This window comes from Macaca nemestrina, chromosome 15 (genome assembly GCF_043159975.1).
Source record: "Macaca nemestrina isolate mMacNem1 chromosome 15, mMacNem.hap1, whole genome shotgun sequence".
Taxonomy (NCBI): domain Eukaryota; kingdom Metazoa; phylum Chordata; class Mammalia; order Primates; family Cercopithecidae; genus Macaca; species Macaca nemestrina.
In genome coordinates, this window is record NC_092139.1 from 28804068 (window position 1) to 28828975 (window position 24908).

The 24908-nt window shown below is 45.9% G+C and overlaps 1 protein-coding gene across 8 annotated transcripts in view; it reads right to left on the reverse strand.

Annotated features, from left to right (window-relative positions):
- Positions 1 to 424: 424 nt before the first annotated feature.
- Positions 425 to 24908, reverse strand: part of LOC105496283 (cyclic nucleotide binding domain containing 2) — a 77566-nt gene continuing 53082 nt past the window's right edge. For 5 of the 8 annotated variants that reach the window (XM_011766550.2, XM_011766555.3, XM_071079434.1 and 2 more), the window contains 4 exons: positions 20529 to 20706; positions 18059 to 18179; positions 7773 to 7942; positions 425 to 788 (listed from right to left, as the gene is read on the reverse strand). In XM_011766550.2, coding sequence (XP_011764852.1) covers positions 470 to 788; positions 7773 to 7942; positions 18059 to 18179; positions 20529 to 20706 — 788 coding nt within the window. In that variant the 3' untranslated portion in view covers positions 425 to 469. The remainder of the gene's footprint in view (positions 789 to 7772; positions 7943 to 18058; positions 18180 to 20528; positions 20707 to 24908) is intronic. The other 3 variants (XM_071079433.1, XM_011766554.2, XM_071079435.1) reach the window with 2 other exon arrangements.

Here is a 24908-nt window from a genome sequence, read left to right on the forward strand (position 1 = left end):
ATGAGGCCTGAATTATTTTCTGGCAGGACAGCAACTGACTGGGCTAAGGGACAGCTGCCCCATCTGGATGGGGAATTCATACAGTGGGCCCCAGCATCTCCACCATTCCCTGTTGCCTTCCCAGCCCTGCTGCTGCGCTCCTTTAGATGACCTGTCTGACCTTGGAAGGCATTCGCAACCCTAGTCTTGACCACTTTGATTTGAGCCTTCCCCACATCCAGCTCATGAGATAAGACCGTCCTATCCTGAGACCATGCCCAGTGATTAACCCATCCACACACAGCCTCTGACCATCCATTCACTCAGCCCAGCCCTCGAGCATCAAGGGAGACTGCGCCCCCATTGCTGTCCCCCAAACACTTCTCTGGACCCACAGCTCAGCCCTCCAGGGCCCCCTCCTCCAAGTCCCACAACTCCCATGGTGGTCATTCAGAAAGCACGGCGGCCAATCCACCATCCTTTATTTGTCCTAAATAAGGACCCCTGCACTCTTATACTGAGGCAAGAGTTCTTGGATTTTGTACCGAGGTGCTTTGATGGCTTGGACAATCCTCAATGGGGGGAGGTATTTCTGGGGTGCCATAAAAATGGGATAACGAGGTTTAGTCGTCTTGTTGATGCTGCACAAATCCAGGACCACAGACTTAGGGTTGTAGATCTCTTTCTTCTTGGGCCGGATTGGAGGGAATGGTGGACTTTGGCGAGGCTCCACAAGCAGCCGCAACAGGTCCTTCCGAAAGATATTCCAGCTGTTCTCCTGGAGGAACTTCTGGCACATATCTTCATCACTAAAGGGCAAGCACAAAAGCCAAGGTTCTCATGCCAGTCCCGCCCCTCCAGCCTTGCCTCCTGCCACTCTCCCCTCCCTAAGCACGTGGTGCTTCATCCTGCTTCTCTGACCCTCCCAGACTCTCCCTCTGCACCCTTTCCCTTTCCACAGTTTTCTTCCCTTAGGCCTGTGCTGTCTCATGTAGTAGCAATGGGCCACATGTAGCTACTGAGTACCTGAAATCCAGCCAGTCTGAAATAGAGATGTGCTGTGAGTGTAAAATACACACCAGACTTAGAATAACAAAAGAATGTAAAATAGCTCATTAATCATTTTATATTGATAAATGGATAAAGTGTGGTATATACATATTGCATGATTCTGTTTATGTAAGATGTCCATAACAGGCAAGTCTGTAGAGACAGGAAATAGATTGGTGGCTGCCGTGGACTGGCCATGGTGCTGTGGCTCCACCCTGCCCCCTTCCGTCATAGCAAGTAATGCTGAGGAAGGTGGAAGAAGGACTGGAGCCTCCTGAGACCACATCAAGGCAAGGGGGTGTTAAACTTCAATTAACTCACCTGTACTCTCTTACCTAAGCAGACAAGCTGAATACTTCACTCACAAGTCAGAACATTCTTCCAGCCAGATTATATTGACAAAGATAAAGTCAACTTTGATCCATAGAGATTGGCTTAAGAAAAAACCCAGAGGTCAGCATGGCTACAAGCTAGTCCTGTAGCGTCAGCAATATGGCAAAGCCAGCTTCCCCCCACTCATGAAAGCTGGGCATGTGCACCTCTTCTCAGCTCCATGCTTGTGGCAGCAGGTTGGTAGTTTGAAACTGGCCATGGTGGGAGTATTTACGCCACAGAAATCAGCAAACACTGCAAGCTAGAGTCCTCTTCCTGCATCTTGGAGAGCTGGTTGTTAAACATCCACCGAGCACACTACTGGGTAGTCCTCACTTAAAAAGTTCCATTAACTCCCAATTTCTTACGTAATAAATAATAACAACATCTCACTCTGACTTAGGACTTACCGTGTGTCAAGCACTTTACATTTGTTAACTCACTTAATTTTCACAATCACCCCATTTCACAAACATAGAAATTGGGGTGAGGCTAAGGAATTCACCAAAACCTAGGAGGGGGCTAGCATGTGATGACTAATTCTTAAGGGATAATTTTTTTAAAAACCTAGATTCTAAGCTAAGACAGACAAGACTCTATGTCACTTCCTGATGTTGATGTTCACATTGATTTCTAGTCTACTTTTTCACTGAACAGGGTAGCGTCGGCTTCACACAGTGGTCTCAGTTCCAATCCCCTGTCTCACTTGAACTGAAAGCTGCATCTGTCCTTTCAGGCTTTGAAAAATCAACCATGGCCGGGCGCGGTGGCTCACGCCTGTAATCTCAGCACTTTGGGAAGCCAGGCGGGTGGATCACTTCAGATCAGGAGTTCGAGACCAGCCTGGCCAAGATGGTGAAACCCTGTCTCTACTAAAAATACAAAAATTAGCCAGGTGTGGTGGCACACGCCTGTAATCCCAGCTACTCAGGAGGCTGAGCCACAAGAATCACTTGAACCCAGTGGGCAGACATTGCAGTGAGCTGAGATCACGCCATTGCACTCCAGCTCGGGTGACAGAGTGAGACTCCGCCTCAAAAAAAAAAAAAAAAAAAAAAAAAAATCAGCCCATGACGCCCTTAAGCCCTCCTGGGCAATCCCCAGCATTAGTTCATACTATCAGTCTGTTTTGGGTGATTCTTTTCACTTTGGCCTTGGGGAATTTCCTGACTTTCTTGTGTACGCAGCCATGCATTCTACCCCGCATGGGCCCCGCTGTGCTCTGTAGGGGTGATTTTCAGGATATCCAGCCTGCACTATTCACAGGACAGGTACCTCTGCCACTGGCTCTATGATCTTCAGGACCTCAGAGTCTTTGGTTAAAACATGAGGGATCTGTGCTAGATAATGGACATGTTTTCTGCCTGTTTTAGCAGTCTAGAAAGGCATGAGTTCAACAATTAATGAATAAGACAGAATTCTGTAAGTCAGCATTCTAGATGAGGGCCGCAAATGCTGACTGAGCAGGGCGGGTGCTGAATGTTCCATCTGCTCCCCCACCACCCACAAGTCTATGTAAACCTTTTCTGAATTTCCATTCAACAGATATTAACCAATCCCCATCACATGCCAGGCATTATGCAATGAGCTAAGGCTGCTTAAACCCTTTTTTGAGTGGCAGGTCTAAATGGCTATTTCCTATATTGGTAGTATCCAGGAATCAGAGAAGTGTGGCATCCTTGAACCAGAAGGAACCACCAGTATTTCTCAGCTTGTTTTTCTCACAAGACTGCCCCAGTGTTGGCCTTATTTACATATCATCTGCTCTTTAAATTTACTAATGATTTTCCAGGCTGGGCACGGTGGCTCACACCTGTAATCCCAGGTGAGGCTGAGGCAGGCAGATCACCTCAAGTCGGGAGTTCGAGACCAGTGTGGCCAACATGGTGAAACCCTGTCTCTACTAAAATTAGCCAGGTGTAGTGGCAGCGCCTGTAATCCCAGCTACTTGGGAGACTGAGGCAGGAGAATCACTTGAACCCAGGAGGCGGAGGTTGCAGTGAGCCAAGATCATGCCACTGCACTCCAGCCTGGGCAACAAAGCAAGACTCTGTCTAAAAAAAAAAAAAAAATTACTAATGATTTTCCTTCAATCTGTTCAGTTTCTTTTACTTAAATATTTACTTTAACTTTGTCTTAAGCAACAAGATCTGTCAGATCACATGGTTAGTAAGCTAGTCATGTTGCTTTTTCTAATTCATACAAATAAATACATAACTGTTAAAACTAAAAATGTCAATCTGTGAGCCACCTAAAATCATCCTGTAACCCTCCTGTGGAATATGTTCCATACTTTAAAAACTACTGATCTACTCTAATTTTCTTGTTTTGCTGATTGGAGTCGGAAGACTAGAGAAGGTCACGAAGACCTCACATTGCTCAAGGTCATGAAGATCTCATGTCAGAGCCTTTTGTGTGCTTACTGGCCAGGGCTGGAATCACCTGCAGCTCTGTCTGCCTTCATACCCCCTTTCTCTACCGTTGGAATCACTCGCTTCCTACACCTGCTGCCAAAACCGTGTCTGATCACAATATCACCGCAAGTAAAGAAAAGAGAGAGGATGCAAAATTGTGTAAGAAGTATGAGCTCCGTTATGAAAATGGAGCACAACAATAAATGCGTATTTGGCACATATTCATGAAGTGAAAAAAACATTAAAAGGAAATACAGAAGATATGAACTGGGATTGCTGGAGGATTGCAAATGATTTGGGTTTTGTCTTTTTCATTGTTCAGTGTTTTTCAATTTTCTGCAATGAGTATGGCCCATTCACATTTAGTCAACATTTATTAAGCACCTTCTGCATTCTGGGCACTGTACAGGTGCTAGAGACCAAAAGTGGATATAGCACAGCCCTGCCTTCCTGAAACACTTGATCAGGTGGAAGGGAAAGAGCTGTGCAAACAGGTAACTATATGTCAACACAACATGGTCAATGACAGAGCTGTGCAGAGAATATTATGAGTGTGCAGAAAGGGGGTACTTATCCCAAACAGGTTAGTCTGAGGAGGTTTGCTGCAGAAGATGAATCTTACGGAATGAGCAGGAATTTATCACACAAAGGATGAAGGCAGGACTGGGGTCAGCATTTCAGGCAAAATGGCCAGCATTGGCAAAGGCCAGGTATGTGCAGCATATAGCAGGTAACCCGCCTGGGTGGCTGGAGTGAGTTGGAGGTGGCAGGAGATGCTGCAGGGGGCATGAGTAGGGGGTCAGACTGCAGTGGGTCACTGCGGTAGCACTGAGTTTGGACTTTATCCTATAGGCAGTGAGATACCATTGAGAGGTTTCAAGCAGGAGTTTAACACAACTAGATTAGGGTTTTAACAAGAACACAGTGGGCAGAAAGAATCCGGCAGGGAGGAGACTAAAGGGAGGAACCCGTGATAAGACTCTTGCAGGAATCTATCTTGGTGGTCCCGAAGTGGGGGTGGAGGCCAGGCACGGTGGCTCATGCAATTCCAGCACTTTGGGAGGCCAAGGTGGGTGGATCCTTTGAGCTCAGGAGTTTGAGACCAGCCTGGGCAACATGGCAAAACCCTGCCTCTACCAAAAAATACAAAAAAATTAGCCAGGCATGGTGGCGCCTGCCTGTTGTCCCAGCTAGTGGGAAGGCTGAGGTGGGAGGATCACTTGAGCCCGGGAGGTGGAGGCTGCAGTGAGTTGAGATTGAGCCACAGCATGCCAGCCTGGATGACAGAGTGAGACCCCATCTCTTTCACACACACAGGAAACAAAGTTGGGGTGGAGAGACATGTCACCCAGGGAGATGTACAAGATCCACTAGAGTATGTGAATAGTAAGATTTCATTTATATTTATCTTTCTCTTATTCTTTTAAAAGATCGATTTTCATATGTTTATAATATATATTGGTACAGTTATACTATATGTGGATATAATAAAAACAAATCAACAGATGTTATTTATATTACATATACATACCAGGGAGTACATGCTTGAACACTTTTTAGTAATACCAACGTGAGATGAAAACAGTTTTGAGACCACTGGTCTGGGCAATAAATTAATTTTTACATTTAAATAAAGCTATTTGTTCTCATTATAAAAGCATTAACATTCACTCTAGAAAAATTGGACACTATGAAAAAGTGAAGAAAAAATGTAACTAATCTTTCAAGATACATACTTATTTTTAATAATTATAAAAGTAAATCTTAGCACTTTGGAAGACCAAGCAGGAGGACTATTTAAGTCCAGGAGTTCAAGACCAGCTTGGGCAACATAGTGAGACTCGCATCTCTCCAAAAAGTTTTCAATTAGCTGAGCATTGTAGTGCATGTCTATAGTTCCAGCTACTCAGGAGACTGAGCTGGGAGGATCGTTTGAACCCAGGAGGTCAAGGCTACAGTGAGCCATGATTGTGCCACTGCACTCCAGCCTGGGGAACAGAGTGAGAACCTGTCTCAAAAAAAATAAGTAAATAAAAATAAAATAAAATAAAAGCAATGCATACGCATTGCAAGAACAAATATGAGAGGAATATATAACCAGAAAGTTCCTTTAGTCTCACCTCCCGGAGAAAACGACTCTTACCACAGGCATTGTTATTTTCGCTTATTTCCTTCTAGGTTTCTCTCAGGTAAGTGTTTGACAAAGGCATAGTCATAGCACCTGTACAATTCTGTACTGCCCTTTTCCAGTATCATTATATCACCCATTTTACCCTGCTGTTACAGAGCCATTAAGCTTACCATTTTTTAAATAAAACAATTATGTTCTATCAAGAGAAAATACCACAATTTTGTAAACTATCCCTTTAGTGTGGCACACATGAATGTTGTTGTCATTGTTTTTCTATTATGAATATGGCTGCTATGAACATCTTACTTTATTTATTTACTATTATTATTTTTGTTTGTTTGAGACAGAGTTTCGCCCTTGTTGCCCAGGCTGGAGTGCAATGGCGCAACCTTGGCTCACTGCAACCTTTGCCTCCCAGGTTCAAGTGATCCTCCTGCCTCAGCCTCCTGAATAGCTGGGATTAAAGATGGCCGCCACCACACCCGGCTAATTTTTTGTACGTTTAGTAGAGACGGGGTTTCACCATGTTGGCCAGCTGGTCTTAAACTCCTGACCTCAGGTGATCCACCTGCCTCGGCCTCCCAAAGTGCTGGGATTACAGGCGTGAGCCACCATGCCCAGCCTATTATTATTATTATTATTATTATTATTATTATTGAATGGAATCTCGCTCTGTCACCCAGGCTGGAGTGCAATGGCGTAATCTTGGCTCACTTCAACCTCTGCCTCCCGGGTTCAAGTGATTCTCCTGCCTCAGCCTCCTGAGTAGCTGGGATTACAGGGGCCCACTACCATGCCCGGCTAATTTTTGTATTTTTAGTACAGGCAGGGTTTCACCATGTTGGCCAGTCTGGTCTCAAACTCCTGACCTCAGGTGATCCGCCTGCCTCAGCCTCCCAAAGTGCTGGGATTACAGGCATGAGCCACTCCTCCCGGCCTTATTATTATTATTATTATTTTTATTTTTTGAGACAGAGTTTTGCTCTTATTGCCTGGGCTGGAGTGCAATGGTGCAATCTCGGCTCACTGCAACCTCTGCCTTCTGGGTTCGAGTGATTCTCCTGCCTCAGCCTTCCGAGTAGCTGGGATTACAGGTGCCTGCCACCACGCCCAGCTAATTTTTGCATTTTTAGTAGAGACAGGGTTTCACCATGTTTGCCAGGCTGGTCTCAAACTCCTGACCTCAGGTGATCCACCCACCTCGGCCTCCCAAAGTGCTGGGATTACAGGTGTGAGCCACCGCGCCCGGCCTTATTATTTTTTAACACAGAGTTTCACTCTGTCACCCAGGCTGAAGTGCAGTGGTGCCATCTCAGCTCACTGCAACCTCTGTCTCCCAGGTTCAAGCGATTCTCCTACCTCAGCCTCCTGAGTAGTTGGGATTACAGGCATGTGCCACTGCGCCTGGCTAATTTTGTGTTTTTAGTAGAGATGGGGTTTCACTACGTTGGCCAGGTTGGTCTCAAACTCCTGACCTCAAGTGATCTGCCTGCCTCGGCTTCCCAAACTGCTGGGATTATAGGCGTGAGCCACTGCGCCTGACCCTGCAATGAACATCTTAATGCAGGGGCTTTCTCCATATTTTGGCTCTATAAATTCACAGATGAATCTCTGTCTCAAAGTGTCAAGACAGTTTTATAACATTTGAAATGTAATGCTAAAATTATCATCAAACGGATTGAGCCTATCTAGAGTGTACCAACAACTCCCATTTCATTTCACCCTTGTCAGCAGTAGGTATTACATTTTTCCTTCTTTTACTAAAATAACAGGTGAAAAATTGTTCATTTCACCTAATGGGACTTACGCACATTTCCAGTACTGACCTGGGGAATGCAATATTGAGCTTTAACAACTTTTTTATCATCTCGTCATCATTGTCAATCAGTTCATAAAATATTTCCTTCCTTATCCGTATCAACTCATTTCCCAGGCTCATCAGGATCAAGGGTCGTGTGTCGCATTCACCCTCTGGAAGGAAGGCCTGGTGAAGACCCTCGGGAGAGAAGTCACAGAAAGTTAGACCTCAGAGACTGGCCAGGTCTGCCCGCAGATTTTCTTTTATTTTTATTTATTTTTTTTTTTGTGATGGAGTTTCGATCTTGTTGCCCAGGCTGGAGTGCAGTGGCCCAGTCTCAGCTCACTGCAACCTCTGCCTCCCAGGTTCAAACGATTCTCCTGCCTCAGCCTCCCTAGTAGCTGGGATTACAGGCACGCACTACCACACCCGGTTAATTTTGTATTTTGAGTAGAGATGGGATTTCTCCATGTTGCTCAGGCTGGTCTCGAACTCCTGACCTCAGGTGATCCACTGCCTTGGCCTTCCAAAGTGCTGGGATTACAGGCATGAGCCACCGTGCCTGGCCTACCCGCAGATTTTCTAGATGGGAAAAAGAAGGCCTCAAACAGGAGGTGAATTTATCTGGGATCACTGAGCAAATGACCAGCAGGAGAAATCCTGGGCCCTTTTTGCTACATGACATGGAGTTCCTCTGACCCTGGAATTAGAAGAGCACCTGAATCAGATTACCCACTGTCCTACTCCAGCAATCTCACTGCCACTATTGCTCTCAAATTTTCCCCAACGTCTAATTACAGCTCTCTCTTTTTTTTGTTGAGTAAATCTGTTTTCTCTTCCTTAGGACTTACGACAAAAACCAAACAGTTAGGTGCCAGGTGCAGTGGCTCACACCTGTAATCCCAGCACTTTGGGAGTCCCAAGGGGGTAGATCACTTGAGCCCAGGAATTTTAACCAGCCTGGGCAACATGGTGAAACCACACATCTACACAAATTACAAAAGTTAGCCAGGTGTGATAGTGCATGCCTATAGTCCCAGGCTGAGGTGGGAGGATTTCTTGAGCCCAAGAAGTGGAGGTTGCCGTGAGCCAAGATCACACCATTGCACTCCAGCCTGGGCGAGACAGGGAGACTCCGTCTCAAAAAAAAAAAAAAAAAAAGAAAAAGAAAAGAAAATTGCCCAACATCGCACATCAGGAAAGCAATAAACCTAGGCTTTGAACCAGGTGGTCTGTCTTCAGAGTCTGTGCTTTCAGCAACTACAATGAGGAAACTGAGGCACAAAGAGGTTAAGTAGCTTGCCCAAGGTAAGGAGACATAAAGTGGCAGAGCCCAACCTTGAACCAGGGATCCACTCAGGAGCACTGCTGTCCTGCTTGCTCTCTCAGCCACCTCCAACCCACATGCTGCAGGCACACAGCTGGAGTCAGTTGCTTCTCTGGCTAGATGCTTCAAATAACCTCCCAAAGCACCTGGGATCAAATAAATCTCCTCATGCCTCCTAAGGCCTGGGCTGTCTCACCCTTCCAGGCCCTCCATCTCAGCCTCGTGTCACTGCTGCCTTGCTTAGTCTGTTCCAGCCACCCTGCCCTCCCTTCCAATCCCCTCAACACGCCTCCTCCCTCCTGCCTTGAACCTTGAACTTGCCGCTTCTGTCTGGAACACTTTTCTGCCAGGTTGTTCCATCGCTTATTCTTTTTCTTTTTTTTTTTTTTTTTTTTTTTTTTTTGAGACAAAGTCTCACTCTGTCCCCAGCCTGGAGTGCAGTTGGATGATTTCAGCTCACTACAACCTCAACTTCCTGGGCTCAAGAGATCCTCCTGCCTCAGCCTCCTGAGTAGCTGGGACTACAGGTGTGCACCACCACACTCAGCTAATTTTTGTTTTTGGTAGAGACGGGGTTTCACCATGTTGCCCAGGCTGGTCTCGAACTCCTGGCCTCAGCGATCCTCCTTCCTTGGCCTCCCAAAGTGCTGGGATTACAGGTGTGAGCTACTGTGCCCAGCCCCATAGCTTATTCTTTTCATCATTCAGGTCTCAGCTTAAACATCACCTCCTCAGAGCAGCCTTCCCTTAGCCACCCCATTTAAGAATCTCTCCACCCACCCTGCTTTCCATTCCATTCCTAACAGCAATTTGTAATTTTCTATGTATTTACTAGCTACCTATTGTCTGTCCTGACTAGATCATAAGCCCCATGAGGGCAGGAATTATGTCAGTTTACTCAGCCACACTGGCACTTTGTGCCATGCTTGGAGCATGGTAGGTGCTCAAGGAATATCTGCTGAATGAGTGACCCAAATGAAGTCACACAACTTTAGAGGTGGCAGCTCACCCAGATGAATCTCCTCATTTTCTCATGACAGATTCAGAAAGGGAAAGTGATTTGCCCGTGGCCATACAGCTAACTATTAGAAGCAAAATGAGAATAAGAAGTGCTGCTTGCCACCTCTCTTCTGCGAAGCCCATGGCTCTGGCCCATCCAGTCTTGACCACTTCAGAGGCCTCAGCCTGCCTGTTCCATGGAGAAGTTGGACTTCCTATATCTCCTGGCTCAAAACCTGGGTCCCTCTACCCTAGGCCCCACCCTCTGCTGTTCCCAGGGCTGACCCAGCTCCACACTGCTACTCCCAAGGGTGAGGACAATGTGACCCACCTTCCAGGGGGCGGGTTCAGTCAAGCAGTTACCACTCTCATTCTCCTACAGCTGAAGTCGGGGCCTCAGCACAGAGAGCTCAGAGTCCTATCACAGGCACCTCACAGAGGCATCCGCAGACATTTTCTTCAAAGGGGTCATGTTAACAAATATTTGTTGAAGGCCTTCTATGTGCTGGCCCTATGTGGGAAGCAGCAGCCAGGTCCTTTTGCTAAGTCCCCACCCAAAGCCTTCCAGGACTTCTAGGAAATCAAGGCCTTACTCCCTGTTCCAGCATTGCAGGGCCTGGACAAAACAGACCCTGTTGTTCCTGTTCCTGACACAGCCTCTCCTCCTGTCACTGCCTACCAAACTGAGCAAGGCCTTCTCCGTCCTCATGCCTCCATCCTGCCCAGGCCTCAGTGTCCTGTGGTGCCCTGTGTTCAGCTCTGAGCACCTTACTCTGAAACATTAACAAATTGAAGCGAAGCAGACACCACCTTCATTAACTCTAACAAAGACGTATTAATGTAAGATGTTAATAACAGGGGACACTGGGAGAGGGACATATGGGGACTCTCTGTACTATCTTCTCAATTTTTCTGTAAATCTAAAACTGTTCTAAAAAATAAGACCACTAAAACAATGAATCCAGTAGTGGGGGCAGGGGGAGTGTGGGTGACCACGCTTGGCTGTGAGCTGATCACTATGGAGGCTGGGAGGCGGGTGACAGAGCTGAGTGGCAGGAGGAGCGGTATGTGGGCACAGAGGTGGGGCAGGCAGAAGGACTTTCCAGGAGGAGCAATGAGCTGGAAGGCTGGAAACTAAGCTCCTTGAAGAATGACCAAAGGAATGGAGGCCACTCTGTGTGAATATGAAAATAATTAACGGAACACTGGCACTGTGCCTGGCTACATAAATGTTGAATGAAAAACAAAACAGCATTCTTTAAATACCTAAGGGCATCACATGCTAAGGAAGTAGATTCCTTCTGTTTTAAGGGATAGGGCAGGGAGAAGAGAGGAGCTAGTTCAAAGTTGTAGGAGGCAATGTTTTACTAAACAAAAGGAAGAAATTTCTAAGAGCTAAAAAATAATCAGCATTGACAAAGGGACTGGACCTTTGTCCACTGGACTGTGCTAGGGACTGGACCTCTCAGACAGTACTGGACTGACCTTCCCAGCCCTGAGGACATACAGGCTGGTGTGAGTGGAGAGAAGGAGCATGCCCAGTCCACCATAACACAGGGTAAGAATGGCGTAAGGACAACCTTGGAGATAGTGACAGAGGAACAGAGGAGAGGGCTTGGTGAGGGAACGGTTTCCCAGATGCCAAATGACCACATATGAGGCTTCAGGAGACAGCCGTCTGCAGGCACAGGCGGGCTGAGTCCCATTTCTCCTCCTGGAAAGCCCTTCTCCCGCCCCACCTCTGCACCCGCACACTGCTCCTCCTCCTCTCATTCAGCTCTGGCACCTGCCACCGAGCTTCCATAGTGATCAGCCCATAGCCAAGCATGGTCATCCATACTGCCCTTGCTACCACTACTGCATTTTTTTTTTTTTTGAGACAGGCTCTCATTCTGTTGTTCAGACTGAAGTACAGTAACACAATCATGGCTCACTGCAGCCTCGATTTCACAGGCTCAAGCAATCCTCCTACCTCACCCTCCCACGTAGCTGGGATCATAGGCAAATGTCACCATGCCCAGCTAACTTTTTAATTTTTTGTAGAGACAGGGTCTCACTTTGTTGCCCAAGCTGGTCTCAAACTCCTGGGCTTCAGCAAGTGTGAGTCACTGTGCCCAGCCTTGGATTCCTTTTATTTTTTTTGAGACAGAGTCTTACTCTGTTACCCAGGCTGGAGTGCAGTGGTGCAATCCTGGTTCACTGCAACCTCTGCCTCCTGGGTTCAAGTGATTCTCCTGCCTCAGCTTCCCGAGTAGCTGGGGTTACAGGTGTGTGCCACCATGCCTGACTAATTTTGTATTTTTAGTAGAAATGGGGTTTCACCATGTTGGCCAGGCTGGTCTCAAACTCCCAACCTCAGGTGATCCGCCCGCCTTGGCCTCCCAAAGCGTCTGGGATTACAGGTGTGAGCCACCGCGCCCGGCCTGGTGGTCTTATTTTTTAAAACAGTTTTAGATTTACAGAAAAATTGAGAAGATAGTGCAGAAAGTGCCCATATACTCCACGTCCAGTTTCCCACATCTTACATTGGTAAGTCTTTGTTACAATTAGTGAACCTCTGCTGCTACATTATTGTTAGCTAAAGTCAATGAGTTGCTTAGATTTCCTGTTTCACCTAATGCCCTTTTTCTAGTTCACTGTCTTATCCAGGATACAACATTATGTTTAATAATAGGGCTCTTTAGGCTCCTCTTGGCTGTGGCATTTTCTCAGGTCATTTTTGATTACCTTGGCAGTTTTGAGGGTACTCACTGAGTATTTTGTGGGATGCCATTGTTAGAATTTGTCTCATGTTTTCCCTCTAATCATGTCTCATGATTAGACTGGAGTTATAAGATACTGAGAGGATGGCCACAGAAGTTAAGTGATATTTTCATCACATCCTATCAAGGAACAATACTATCAACATGATGTTTTACTATTGATGTTGGCCTTGATGATCTGGCTGTGTTTTTCAGATTTTTTCCACTGTAAAGTTACTTCATTCCCCCCTTGCCATACTGTATTCTTTGGAAGGAAGTCCTATGCATGGCCCACATTTAAGGAGTAGAGAGTTAGGCTCTCTCTCCTTTAAGACAGTGTAGCTACATAAATTGCTTGAAATTTATTCTGCAGGGAGATTTGTCTCTTCTCCTCCATTTATTAATTCATTATTCATTTATATCAATATGTACTCACGAATGTTTATTTTGTACTTTTGGTTATAATCCAACACTGCTTTATTTTGTTTTTCAAATTGTTTCAGCTTTGGCCACTGGGAGATATTTTAGGTGGCCCCCGTGTCCTTGGACATGCTCCCATATTAAAGTAGTTCCTGCCCCTCCCCCAGCTCTTCCTTACTTTCTGGCATTACAATATGTTCTAGACTCATCCTGTGTATTTCCTGCCCTAGTCCTAGATTCAACCATTCTTCCAAAGAGCCCTTGTTCCTTTTATTGGGAAATTGTATTAGAAATCATGATCTGGTTTCTTGACATTGGCCTGGGCAATGGTTTTTTTTGGGTATGACCCCAAAACACAGGCAACAAAAGCAAAAATAGACAAATGAGATTGCATCAAACTAAAAAGCTTCTGCATAGCAAAGGAAACAACAACAAAGTAAAAAAACAACATAAAGAATGATAGAAAATATTTGCAAGCTGTACATCTGATAAGGGGATAATATCTAAAATGTATAACGAACTTAGACAACACAGTCTCAAGAAATCAAATAGCCCGGTTAAGAAGTGGGCAAAGGCCGGGCGCGGTGGCTCAAGCCTGTAATCCCAGCACTTTGGGAGGCCGAGACGGGCGGATCACGAGGTCAGAAGATAGAGACCATCCTGGCTAACACGGTAAAACCCCGTCTCTACTAAAAAATACAAAAAAAACCTAGCCAGGCGAGGTGGTGGGCGCCTGTAATCCCAGCTACTCGGGAGGCTGAGGCAGGAGAATGGTGTAAACCCGGGAGGTGGAACTTGCAGTGAGCTGAGATCCGGCCACTGCACTCCAGCCTGGGCGACAGAGCAAGACTCCGTCTCAAAAAAAAAAAAAAAAAAGAAGTGGGCAAAAACTCTGAATAGACATTTCTCAAAGGAAGACATACAAATGACCAATAGGTATATGAAAAAAATGCTCAACATCACTGATCATCATGGAAATGCAAAGTGAAAATCCAATGAGATATTGAGTTATACCTGTTAAAATGATTACTATCAAAAAGACAAAATATGACAAATGTTGGCAAAGATTTGGAAAAAAGGGAACCCTCAAACGTTATTGGTGGGAATATAAATTAGGACAGCCTTTATGAAAAACAGTATGGAGGCCAGGCACGATGGTTCACGCCTGTAATCCCAGCCCTTTGGGAGGCCAAAGTGGGAGTATTGCTTGAGGCCAGGAGTTCCAGACCAGCCTGGGCAATATAGTGAGACCCTGTCTCTAACAAAAAATAAAAAAATTAGTTGTGCATGGCAGCACACACCTGCAGTCTCAGCTATTCACAATACTCAGGTGAGAGCATTGGTTGGGCCCAGGAGTTCAAGGCTGCAGTGACCCATGATCACTCGCCACTGCACTCCAACCTGAGTGACAGAGCAAGACCTTGTCTCTTAAAAAGAATAAAAGAGGTCGGGCACAGTGGCTTACGCCTATATTCCCAGCACTTTGGTAGGCTGAGGTGGGTGGATCACGAGGTCAGGAGTTCGAGACCAATCCGGCCAACATGGCGAAACCCCACCTGTACTAAAAATACAAAAAATTAGCCAGACATGGTGGCGGGCACCTATAATCCCAGCTACTCGGGAGTCTGAGGCAGGAGAATCACTTGAACCCAGGAGGCAGAGGTTGCAGTGAGCCAAGATGGCACCACTGCATTCCAGCCTGGGTGACAGAGCAAGACTCTGTCTCAAAAAAACAAAAAAAAAGAAAGAAGGAAAGAAAGAAACCAACCAACCAACCAAGATCCAAGTGCTAAGTGTGCTCATTGCTGGAAGGGTATCATTTCTTTTAGGCCCTATTATCTGACAGAGCAAAACAGTTGTATGTTTCTAACCATACCCATACATATTTCTTTTTTTTTTTTTCCCGAGATGGAGTCTCGCTCTGTCACCCAGGCTGACGTGCAGTGGCGCGATCTCCGCTCACTGCAAGCTCTGCCTCCCGGGTTCCTGCCATTCTCCTGCCTCAGCCTCCCGAGTAGCTGGGACTACAGGCGCCCGCCATCATGCCCAGCTAATTTTTTTGTATTTTTAATAGAGATGGGGTTTCACAGTATTAGCCAGGATGGTCTCGATCTCCTGACCTTGTGATCCGCCCACCTCAGCCTCCCAAAGTGCTGGGATTACAGGCGTGAACCACCATGCCTGACCTACCTACACATATATTTCTATACATAATTATCTGTAAGTATATATTGAGCTAAATTTGAGTATCTACTGATGTTTTCAACTCTAATGCATTACTACATGGAGCATTCTAGGCTCCCCCTGCTTTCTATACATTCCTGCTTAAATTGTGAAAAACCTGGCTCCCACCCTCTGCCATCCATTTACTGAACTGATTTATTTCAGTGTTAACACTGTGTACATGTATAGTAGTAGAAGTATTGTTAATCCACAACTTCATGAGAAACAGCTTTATCACTAGGGCACAGTGCTCAGACACAGTTCCTTTCGCTTTAGTCTTACCAACTCCACTCATTTCCAAAGTTACTTAAGTCAGCATCTTTTCCCCCAACTGCTTCACAGAGATTGTTTCATACATTTGTAATGGTTAGATTATCTTGTCATAGTTTGTATTCCTTCCTAGGATCCACTGACCTCCTAGATGATTTTTTTCTTTTTTTCCAGATGGAGTCTTGCTCTGTCACCCAGGTTGGAATGCAGTGGCGCTATCTCTGCTCACTGCAAGCTCCACCTCCTGGGTTCACATCATTCTCCTGCCTCAGCCTCAAAAGTAGCTGGGACCACAGGCGACTGCCACCATGCCCGGCTAATTTTTTGTATTTTTAGTAGAGATGGGGTTTCACCGTGTTAGCCAGGATGATCTTGATGACCTCGTGATCCGCCTGCCTCAGCCTCCCAAAGTGCTGGGATTACAGGTGTGAACCACCACGCCCAGCTGATTTTTTTCTGTTTTAACAAATTGCATACATTAAGATTCACTTTTTGTGCTGTAAAATTAAATGGGTTTTGACAAATGCTTTTGTATCCACCGTTACAGTACCATAGAGAATAATTTTACTGCCCTAAAAGTCCCCTGTGCTTCACCTATTCATCCCATCTCCTGAACTCCAAACCTCTTGCAACCACTGATAATTTTACTATCTCTATAGTGTTTTTCTTTTCCAGAATGTCATAGAATTGGAATCACACAATATTTAGCCTTTTCATAATGAATTCCTTAGAAATTTTTTTTTTTTTTTTTTTTTTTTGAGACGGAGTTTCGCTATTGTTGCCCAGGCTGGAGTGCAATGGCGCCATCTTGGCTCATCGCAACCTCCACCTCCTGGGTTCAAGCAATTCTCCTGACTCAGCCTCCCAAATAGCCGGGATTACAGGTGTCCACCACGCCTAGCTAATTTTGCATTTTTAGTAGAGACGGGGTTTCTCCATGTTGGTCAGGCTGGTCTTGAACTCCCAACCTCAGGTGATCCACCTGCATTGGCCTCCCAAAGTGTTGGGATTACAGGCATGAGCCACCGTGCCTGGCCTAGAAATTGAATTCTTTAGAAATTAGATTCTGTAAAAATATTAGGTAATTTATGGATTTGTTATTAATTTTTTTTTTTTTTTTGAGATGGAGTTTTGCTCTTGTCACCCAAGCGGAGTGCAGTGGCACAATCTCGGCTCACTTCAACCTCCGCCTCCCGAGTTCAAGCAATTCTTGTGCTTCAGTCTCCCAAACAGGTGGGATTTCAGGTGCCCGCCACCACACCTGGTGTTTTGGTTTGGGTGTTTTTTTTTTTTGTGGAGATGGAGTTTCACTCTTGTCACCCAGGCTTTAGTGCAATGGCACGATCTCAGCTCACTGCAACCTCCGCCTCCCAGGTTCAAGTGATTCTCCTGCCTCAGCCTCCCGAGCAGCTGGGATTATAGGTGCACGCCACCATGCCTGGCTAATTTTTGTATTATTAGTAGAGATGGGGTTTCACCATGTTGGCCAGGCTGGTCTTGAACTCCTGACCTCAAGTGATCCAATCTGCCTCAGCCTCCCAAAGTGCTGGGATTACAGGTGTGAGCCACCATGCCTGGGCCCCAGCTAATTTTTGTATTTTTAGCAGAGACGAGATTTCACCATGTTGGCCAGGCTGGTCTTGACCTCAAGTGATCCACCCGCCTTCAGCCTCCCAAAGTGCTGGGGCTACTGTGCCTAGCTGGTATTGTGTTTTTTAATGTCAAATTCCAATTGTTCATCGCTGGTATAAGTAAAGCAATGGACTCTCGTATATTAATCTTGTATCCTGTGACTTTGCTATATAATCTCATTAGTTTCAGGAGGTTTTTCTTTTTTAAAAAATTGTTTGGAATTATCTACATAGACAATAATGTTATCTGCAAACAAAGATAGTTTTATTTCTTCCTTCCCAATCTGTATGCCTTTTATTTCCTTTTCTTGAATGGACTAGCTAGGGCTTTCAGTACAGTGCTGAATAGGAGTGGTAAGAGGGAACATCTTTGCCTTGTTCCTGGATTCAGTTGGGATCACAGGCGCACCACGCCCGGCTAATTTTTATATTTTTAGTAGACACAGGGTTTCACCATGTTGGCCAGGCTGGTCTCAAACTCCTGACCTTGTGATCTGCCCACCTCGGTCTCCTATAGTGCTGGGATTACAGGTGTGAGCCACTGTGCCAGGTCTACTCTTATCACATCTTTACAAATCAACACAATTCCTTGATATCATCAAATATGGAGGGAAGTGTTTTTAAACCTTTACTGTCATTACTTAACATTCCAGCCCATTTGTGTTACGTACTCCGTGGTGAACAAAGCTCTTGGCATACTCACCAAAATTTCTCCCTGCTCCACAGTGTGCACCTTCATGTAGGCCCCCACTGCAGCCTCCTTGGGGAGCTCACCAAACTTGGTATTGATCATGGCACATTTGATCGACTGAACAGGCCTGGATCTAAAATGTGACAGCTTGTTAGAGAGCTCATCTGTAACACAGTCTGCTCCTGAGGCCCTAGCTAATCAGCCCTCACTCTTCTGCACATGGAGGACTCCCCTCCCTGGGGAATTCACAACTCCCCAGAAGGTGAGAAAACTCAAAATCAAGCCCTGGAAGAGACTTGACTCCCATTGTCAGGAATTGGAGGGTGCAGAAGAGGAGACTAGGGGGAGGAAGGTGATACAGGCCCTCCCCTTAAACACCTGAGGGCTGTTCTCCTGGAGGCAGGGGCTGATGATCCCATGCAGCCATGCCAGGCCTACTGGGTGGGAAGTCCAGGCTGGCCCTCTCATGCCCAGCATGAGGAAAGAATTTCTTTCTTTTTTCTTTCTTTTTTTTTCTTTGAGACAGAGTCTCACTCTGTCACCAGGCTCGAGTGCACTGATGGGATCTCTGCCCACTGAAACCTCCACTTCTGGGGTTCAAGTGATACTGTTGCCTCAGCCTCCCAAGTAGCTGGGACTACAGGTGCCTACCACCATGCCCGGCTAACTTTTAGCAGAGACAGGGTTTCACCATGTTGCCCAGGCTGGTCTCAAACTCCTGGCCTCAAGTGATCTGGCCGCTTTGGCCTCCCAGAGTGCTGGGATTATAGGCATGAACTACTGCGCCCAGTCAAGAGGAAGAAATTTCTTTTCTTTTCTTTTTTTTTTTTTTGAGATGGAGTTTTGCTCTTGTTGCCCAGGCTGGAGTGCAGTGGCACAATCTTGGCTCACTGCAACCTAGATTCTTCGGAAGGATTATCCATCACAGCTCAGAAGTGACAGGGTGCTCGTTATGGAGGCCAGCAGCTTGGAAATGTTAACAGGCAAAGGACTCACATGAAGTGGCCCTTGCAGGAATGCAGGGATTTTGACACTGGTGCCATTGTTAGTCTCATTATGACACTTCAATTTCAAAAGTAGCAGGGATAGGGGGCTGTGCTCCTCTGGACCCAGCAGTGAGCTGCTTCTAGGGTGGTCCCCACTGAGTCTCATCTTCCGCTCTTCATCCTCACCAGAAAAAACAAAAGCACAACACCCAGTGTGCATCCGCCTCATACCAGTTGTGACAATCGCACTGATAACAACACTGAGCTGCTCAGGTTTGAGTCCTGGCTCTGCCACTTTCCACCTGTGCAAACTGGAACAAGCAACTTAACCTCTCTCCGTACCTTGGTTTTCTCACCTGAAAAATGGGAATGATTATAATAGTACTCGTAGAGTTGTTATGGAGATTAAATTAGATAATTCAGTACTAGGCACCGAAAAGGGGTTTTGTTTTGTTTTGAGATGAAGTCTGGCTCTGTTGCCCAGGCTGAAGTACAGTGGCATGATCGCAGCTCATTGCAACCTCCGCCTCCTGGGTTCAAGTGATTCTTGTGCCTCAGCCTCCCAAGTAGCTGGAACTACAGGCGCCTGCCATCACACCCAGCTAATTTTTGTATTTTTAGTGGAGATAGGGTTTTACCATGTTGGCCAGGCTGGTTGCGAACCCCTGACCTCAGGTGATCCGCCCGCCTCAGCCTCCCAAAGTGCTGGGATTACAGGCATGAGCCACCATGCCCAGCCTGTTTTCTTTCCTTTTTTTTTTTTTTTTTTTTAAAGAGACAGGGTCTTGCTGTGTTGCCCAGGCTGGGGTACAGTGACATGATCACAGCTCACTGCAGCCTCAACTTCCTAGGCTCAAGCGATCCTCCTGTGTCAGCCTCCTGAGTAGCTAGGATTACAGGTATGTGCCACTATGCCCAGCTACAAAAAGTATTCTGTAAGCGTTAACTATAATTATCAGTATCTCATTTAACTGCTGGCTTGCAACAACTCCAAGACTTAGATGCTATTATCTACCAAGAAATACAGCCTAGAGAGGTCAAGTCCCTTGCCTGGGGACACAGAGCTAAAATAAGTGGCCAAGCCAGGATTAATTCCAAACATAGGCTCTTATCTACTGTGCTATAACTGCCTTCCTTAGATGGACAGAATTTTCTGAAGCAGCTCAGAATCAAAACAGCCCGGAAACACACAGACCGACAGAATGTCAGAGCCGGAAGATCTGTCCAGTCCCTTCTTCCTTAAATGGGGTACTGAGGCCCTGAGAAAAGACGTGGCTGAATGCCTGAAGTAGCCTTGTGAGTTACAGGTGGAGAATGCAGGTCCTGGCTCTCAGACCCAGGACATCTCTAGGCTGCCTCATGCACAACCCTCTGGGATTGACCTGTGTCCTCCACCTTTGCCCCCTCTCCAGCATCCCCAACATTCTGCCATATAAGTACTATCTCTCTTTGCAACCACAGTCTGGACCCGTCTATCTGCCAAGGGCTGAGCTTACTGGATCTTCGGGCCCAGCATCTTGGGGAGAGTGTCTCCTGAGGTTCCGATCTTCCTGCTGAAGCTCGTCCCCTGTAACCCCCAGGCTTTTTTGAGATGCAGAAGTTTCAAGGAGCTAAAGTCTTGTAGAGGATATGACTTGATCTGGAATTCCTTAAATCTTTCCATAGGAGAGTATTCTGTTAGAGAAAGCACAGGAAAAGATACTTATGGATCTTTGCAATAATGACGGTTATGGTGGTAGTAGTTGAAGCTTATCACAGGAACCTGCCTGGATGGTCTAGCACATGGGGAAATTTTTTTTTAAAAAAAGAAAGATAAAACACTGTGGCCTCCATGCAATGTCCCTGGGTGGCAGGCCCTGCGCTAGAGGCTTTACATCCATTACATCTGGAGAAGGGTGATTAACGTACTTTAAGAGATAAGATGAACAGCAGAGAGCTCAAGTCACCCAGAAAAAGGTTAAAGCTTGGATTTGAACTCAGGTCTCTTAGATTCAAAGCTCCTATCATTCCATTAACAGACCATATTTATCCTGGCATTCAAACTGGGCTTTCAAATTGGGGCAGGGTCAGCAATAAAAGATAAATGGATGATTGGTCATGGAACCTCAGACAAGTCATGTAATCATTACAGCCCTCATAGAACTATTATAAGAATTACAGGCTGGGCATGGTAGTTCACGTTTGTAATCCCAGCACTTTGGGAGGCTGAAGTAGATGGTCACTTGATCCCAGGAGTTCAAGAGCAGCCTAGGCAACATGGCAAGACTTCATCCCTACAAAAACTTAAAGAATTAGCCAGGCATGCTGGTGCACACCTGTAGCCCTAGCTACTGGGGACACTGAGATGGAAGGATTGCGTGAGCCCAGGAAGTTGAGGCTGTAGTAAGCTGTGTTCACGACACTGTGTTCCAATCTGGGCAACAGTAAAACTTTGCCTCAAAAAAAAGAATTACAGATAAAGAATGTGATATGCCTAACACAGTGCCAGCATATAATAGGCCCTCCATGAGAGTTATTTTGAAAGATCACCAAGAGCCAGTTGCAGCGGTGCACACCTGAGTTCTAGCTACTCAGGAGGCTGAGGTAGGAGGATTGCTTGAGCCTAGGAGCTCAAGTTCAGCCTGGACAACATAGAAAGACCTCATCTCTTAAAATAAAATAAAATAAAACTCAAAGGAAATATAATTCAGAAATAAAAAGGAGTAAACTACTCAGCATGCTAAGTAAAAGAAGCCAGATACAAGAGTCCATACTGTATGATCTCATTTATATGAAACCATAGGACGACAAATCTAACCCATAATGACAGAAAACAAATCAGTGGTTGCCTAGGGCAGGGGTGAGGGGTAGAGACTGACTGGGAGGGGGCACAAGGGAACTTTTTAGGGTGATGGAAATGTTCTATAACTTGCCTGTAGAGGTATAAATTTGTCATGGAACTATGGCTGGGTGCAGTGGCTCACGCCACTGTAATCCCATGCTTTGGAAGGCCAAGGCAGGAGGATCGCTTGAGCTCAGGAGTTTGAGACCAGTCTGGGCAACATGGCAAAGCCCCGTCTCTACAAAACATACAAAAATTAGCAGGGTGTGGTGGCACATGCCTGAAGTCCCAGCTACTCAGGAGGCTGAGGTGGGAGGATTACTTGAGCCTGGGAGGTCAAGGTTGTATTGAGCCGTGTTCACGCCACAGAACTCCAGACTGGGTGACAAAGTGAAACCTTGTCTCAAAAAGAATTTTTTTTTCTAATTTGTCATTTAACTATACACGTAAAATATGTGTACTCTATTATATAAAAATTATACATCAATAACCTTGATTAATGGCCGGGTGCAGCAGCTCAAGCCTGTAATCCAGCACTTTGGGAGGCTGAGACGGGCAGATCACAAGGTCAGGAGATCGAGACCATCCTGGCTAACATGGTGAAACCCCGTCTCTACTAAAAATACAAAAAACTAGCCGGGCGAGGTGGCGGGTGCCTGTAGTCCCAGCTACTCAGGAGGCTGAGGCAGGAGAATGGTGTAAACCCGGGAGGCGGAGCTTGCAGTGAGCTAAGATCCGGCCACTGCACTCCAGCCTGGGCGACAGAGCAAGACTCCATCTTAAAAAAAAAAAAAAAAAATTGATTAAAAAAGAGGTCGCCAGCTGGGTGTGGTGGCACATGCCTATAATTGCAGCACTTCGGGAGGCCAAGGTGGGCAGATCACAAGGTCAGGAGTTTGAGACCAGCCTGGCCAACATGGTGAAATCCCATCTCTATTAAAGATACAAAAAATTAGCTGGGCATGGTGGTGCATGCCTGTAGTCCCAGCTACTTGAGAGGCTGAGGCAAGATAATTGCTTGAACCCAGGAGGCAGAGGTTGCAGTGAGCCAAGATTGTGCCATTGCACTCCAGCCTGGGTGACAGGGCAAGACTGTATCTCAAAAAAAAAAAAAAAAAAAAAAAAAATCTCCAGTATGAGAATCAACTCTTCAAATTAATGTTTTTTGTTTGTTTGTTTTGTTTTGTTTTTGTTTTTTTGTTTTTGAGATGGGGTCTTGCTCTGTTGCCCAGGCTGGAGTGCAGTGGCTTGATCTCGGCTCACTGCAAGCTCCACCTCCCAGGTTCACACCATTCTACAGGCACCCGCCACCACGCCTGGCTAATTTTTTTGTATTTTTAGTAAAGACAGGGTTTCATGGTGTTAGCCAGGATGATCTCAACCTCCTGACCTTGTGATCCGTCTACCTTGGCCTCCCAAAGTGCTGGGATTACAGGCGTGAGCCACCGTGCCTGGCCCCTCAAATTAATGTTAATGGGAATAAATTCAAATTCCACAAGGAGTAGATCTGGCTTAACAAAATACATATAAAAAGCCCTGAGAATGATCTTTCGGAAAGGCACTTCGACAATATCTATCAAGGACTGGTACAGGTCCATGGCCTGTTAGGAATGAGGCTGCACAGCAGGAGATGAGTGGCGGAGCATGAGCATTACCACCTGAGCTCCGCCTCCTGTCAGATCAGTGGCGGCATTAGAGTCTCACAGGAGCACAAACCCTATTGAGAACTGTGCATGAGAGGGATCTAGGTTGTGTGCTCCATCTAATGCCTGATGATCAGAGGTGGAACAGTTTCATCCCAAAACCGTCACCACCTGCCCCCATCTGTGAAAAAATTGTCTTCCACGAAACCAGTCTCTGGTGCCAAAAAGGTTGGGGACTGCTGATCTATTTGATCCAGTAATTCTCAGAATTTGTCTAATACGTTTCCTTGCACACAGATGCAAAGATAAGCACACCAGGAAATTTGCCACAGTAGGGTAAACATTTGAAAAAGAATTCAAAATATCTGTAAAAGGTAATTAAATTATGATATATGCATATAATACAATAAAACTCAACTATTAAAAACACAGATCTAGACTTCTGCTTTTGCTTCCAGCCAAGATGGAATAACAGGGACTAAATTTTCTCTTCTACTTGAAAATATTGGACAACATTTATGAAAAAAATTGTTTTAAAGACATTGAAAGATGGGTGTGGTGGCTCACACCTGTAATCTCAGCACTTTGGGAGGCTGACATAGGTGGATCCCTTGAGGCCAGGAGTTCAACACCAGCCTAAGCAACACGGTGAGACTCTATCTCTACAAAAAAAATGAAAAATTAGGTGGGCGTGGTGGCTCACACCTATAGTCCCAGCTACTCAGGAGAGGCAGGAGGACTGCCTGAGCCCAGGAGGTCAGGGCTGCAATTAGCTATGATTGGGTCACTGCACTCCAGCCTAGGTGACAGAGTGAGACCCTGTCTCAAAAAAAAAAAAAAAAAAAAAAAGATATTGAACATCAGGCAATAAAGGACAATCATCCACACAAGACAGAAAACAAATGAGGTGAGCCCTACTACTGCCTCAGCTTGCTGCCTAAAGATTTTCTGGGCCATGGGGCAGGGAGGGGGAATTCAGATGGAGCCGAGCAATCTCCTTGAATTGATGAGACAGAAGACATAGGGAGGACAAGGCAGCTACAGTCCACAGAGCAGGGAACCAGAGAGAAGAGAGCTGCATAAAGACAGAACTCCAAAGATCTGCAGAGAGTTTCCCTTGAAGTCCAGCTGAGTGTGTAATGGGAAACTACCAGTGGTAGGCAGCCTCTGAGATGGCCGCCAGTGACCCCCACCTCCTACCAGTCACACACTTGTGTAATACCCTCCCATTAAGTGTAGGTTGGTCTCACTTATAACAGGATACAGCAGAAGTGATGAGATTTTATTTCTGAGATTAGGTTATAAAAAGACGGTGGCTTCCATCTTGGGCATATTCTCTGTTGCTTTCTCTCATTCTTGGAGAAGCAAGCTACCATGTCATGAAACAGCCCTGTAGAGACACCCATGAAGCC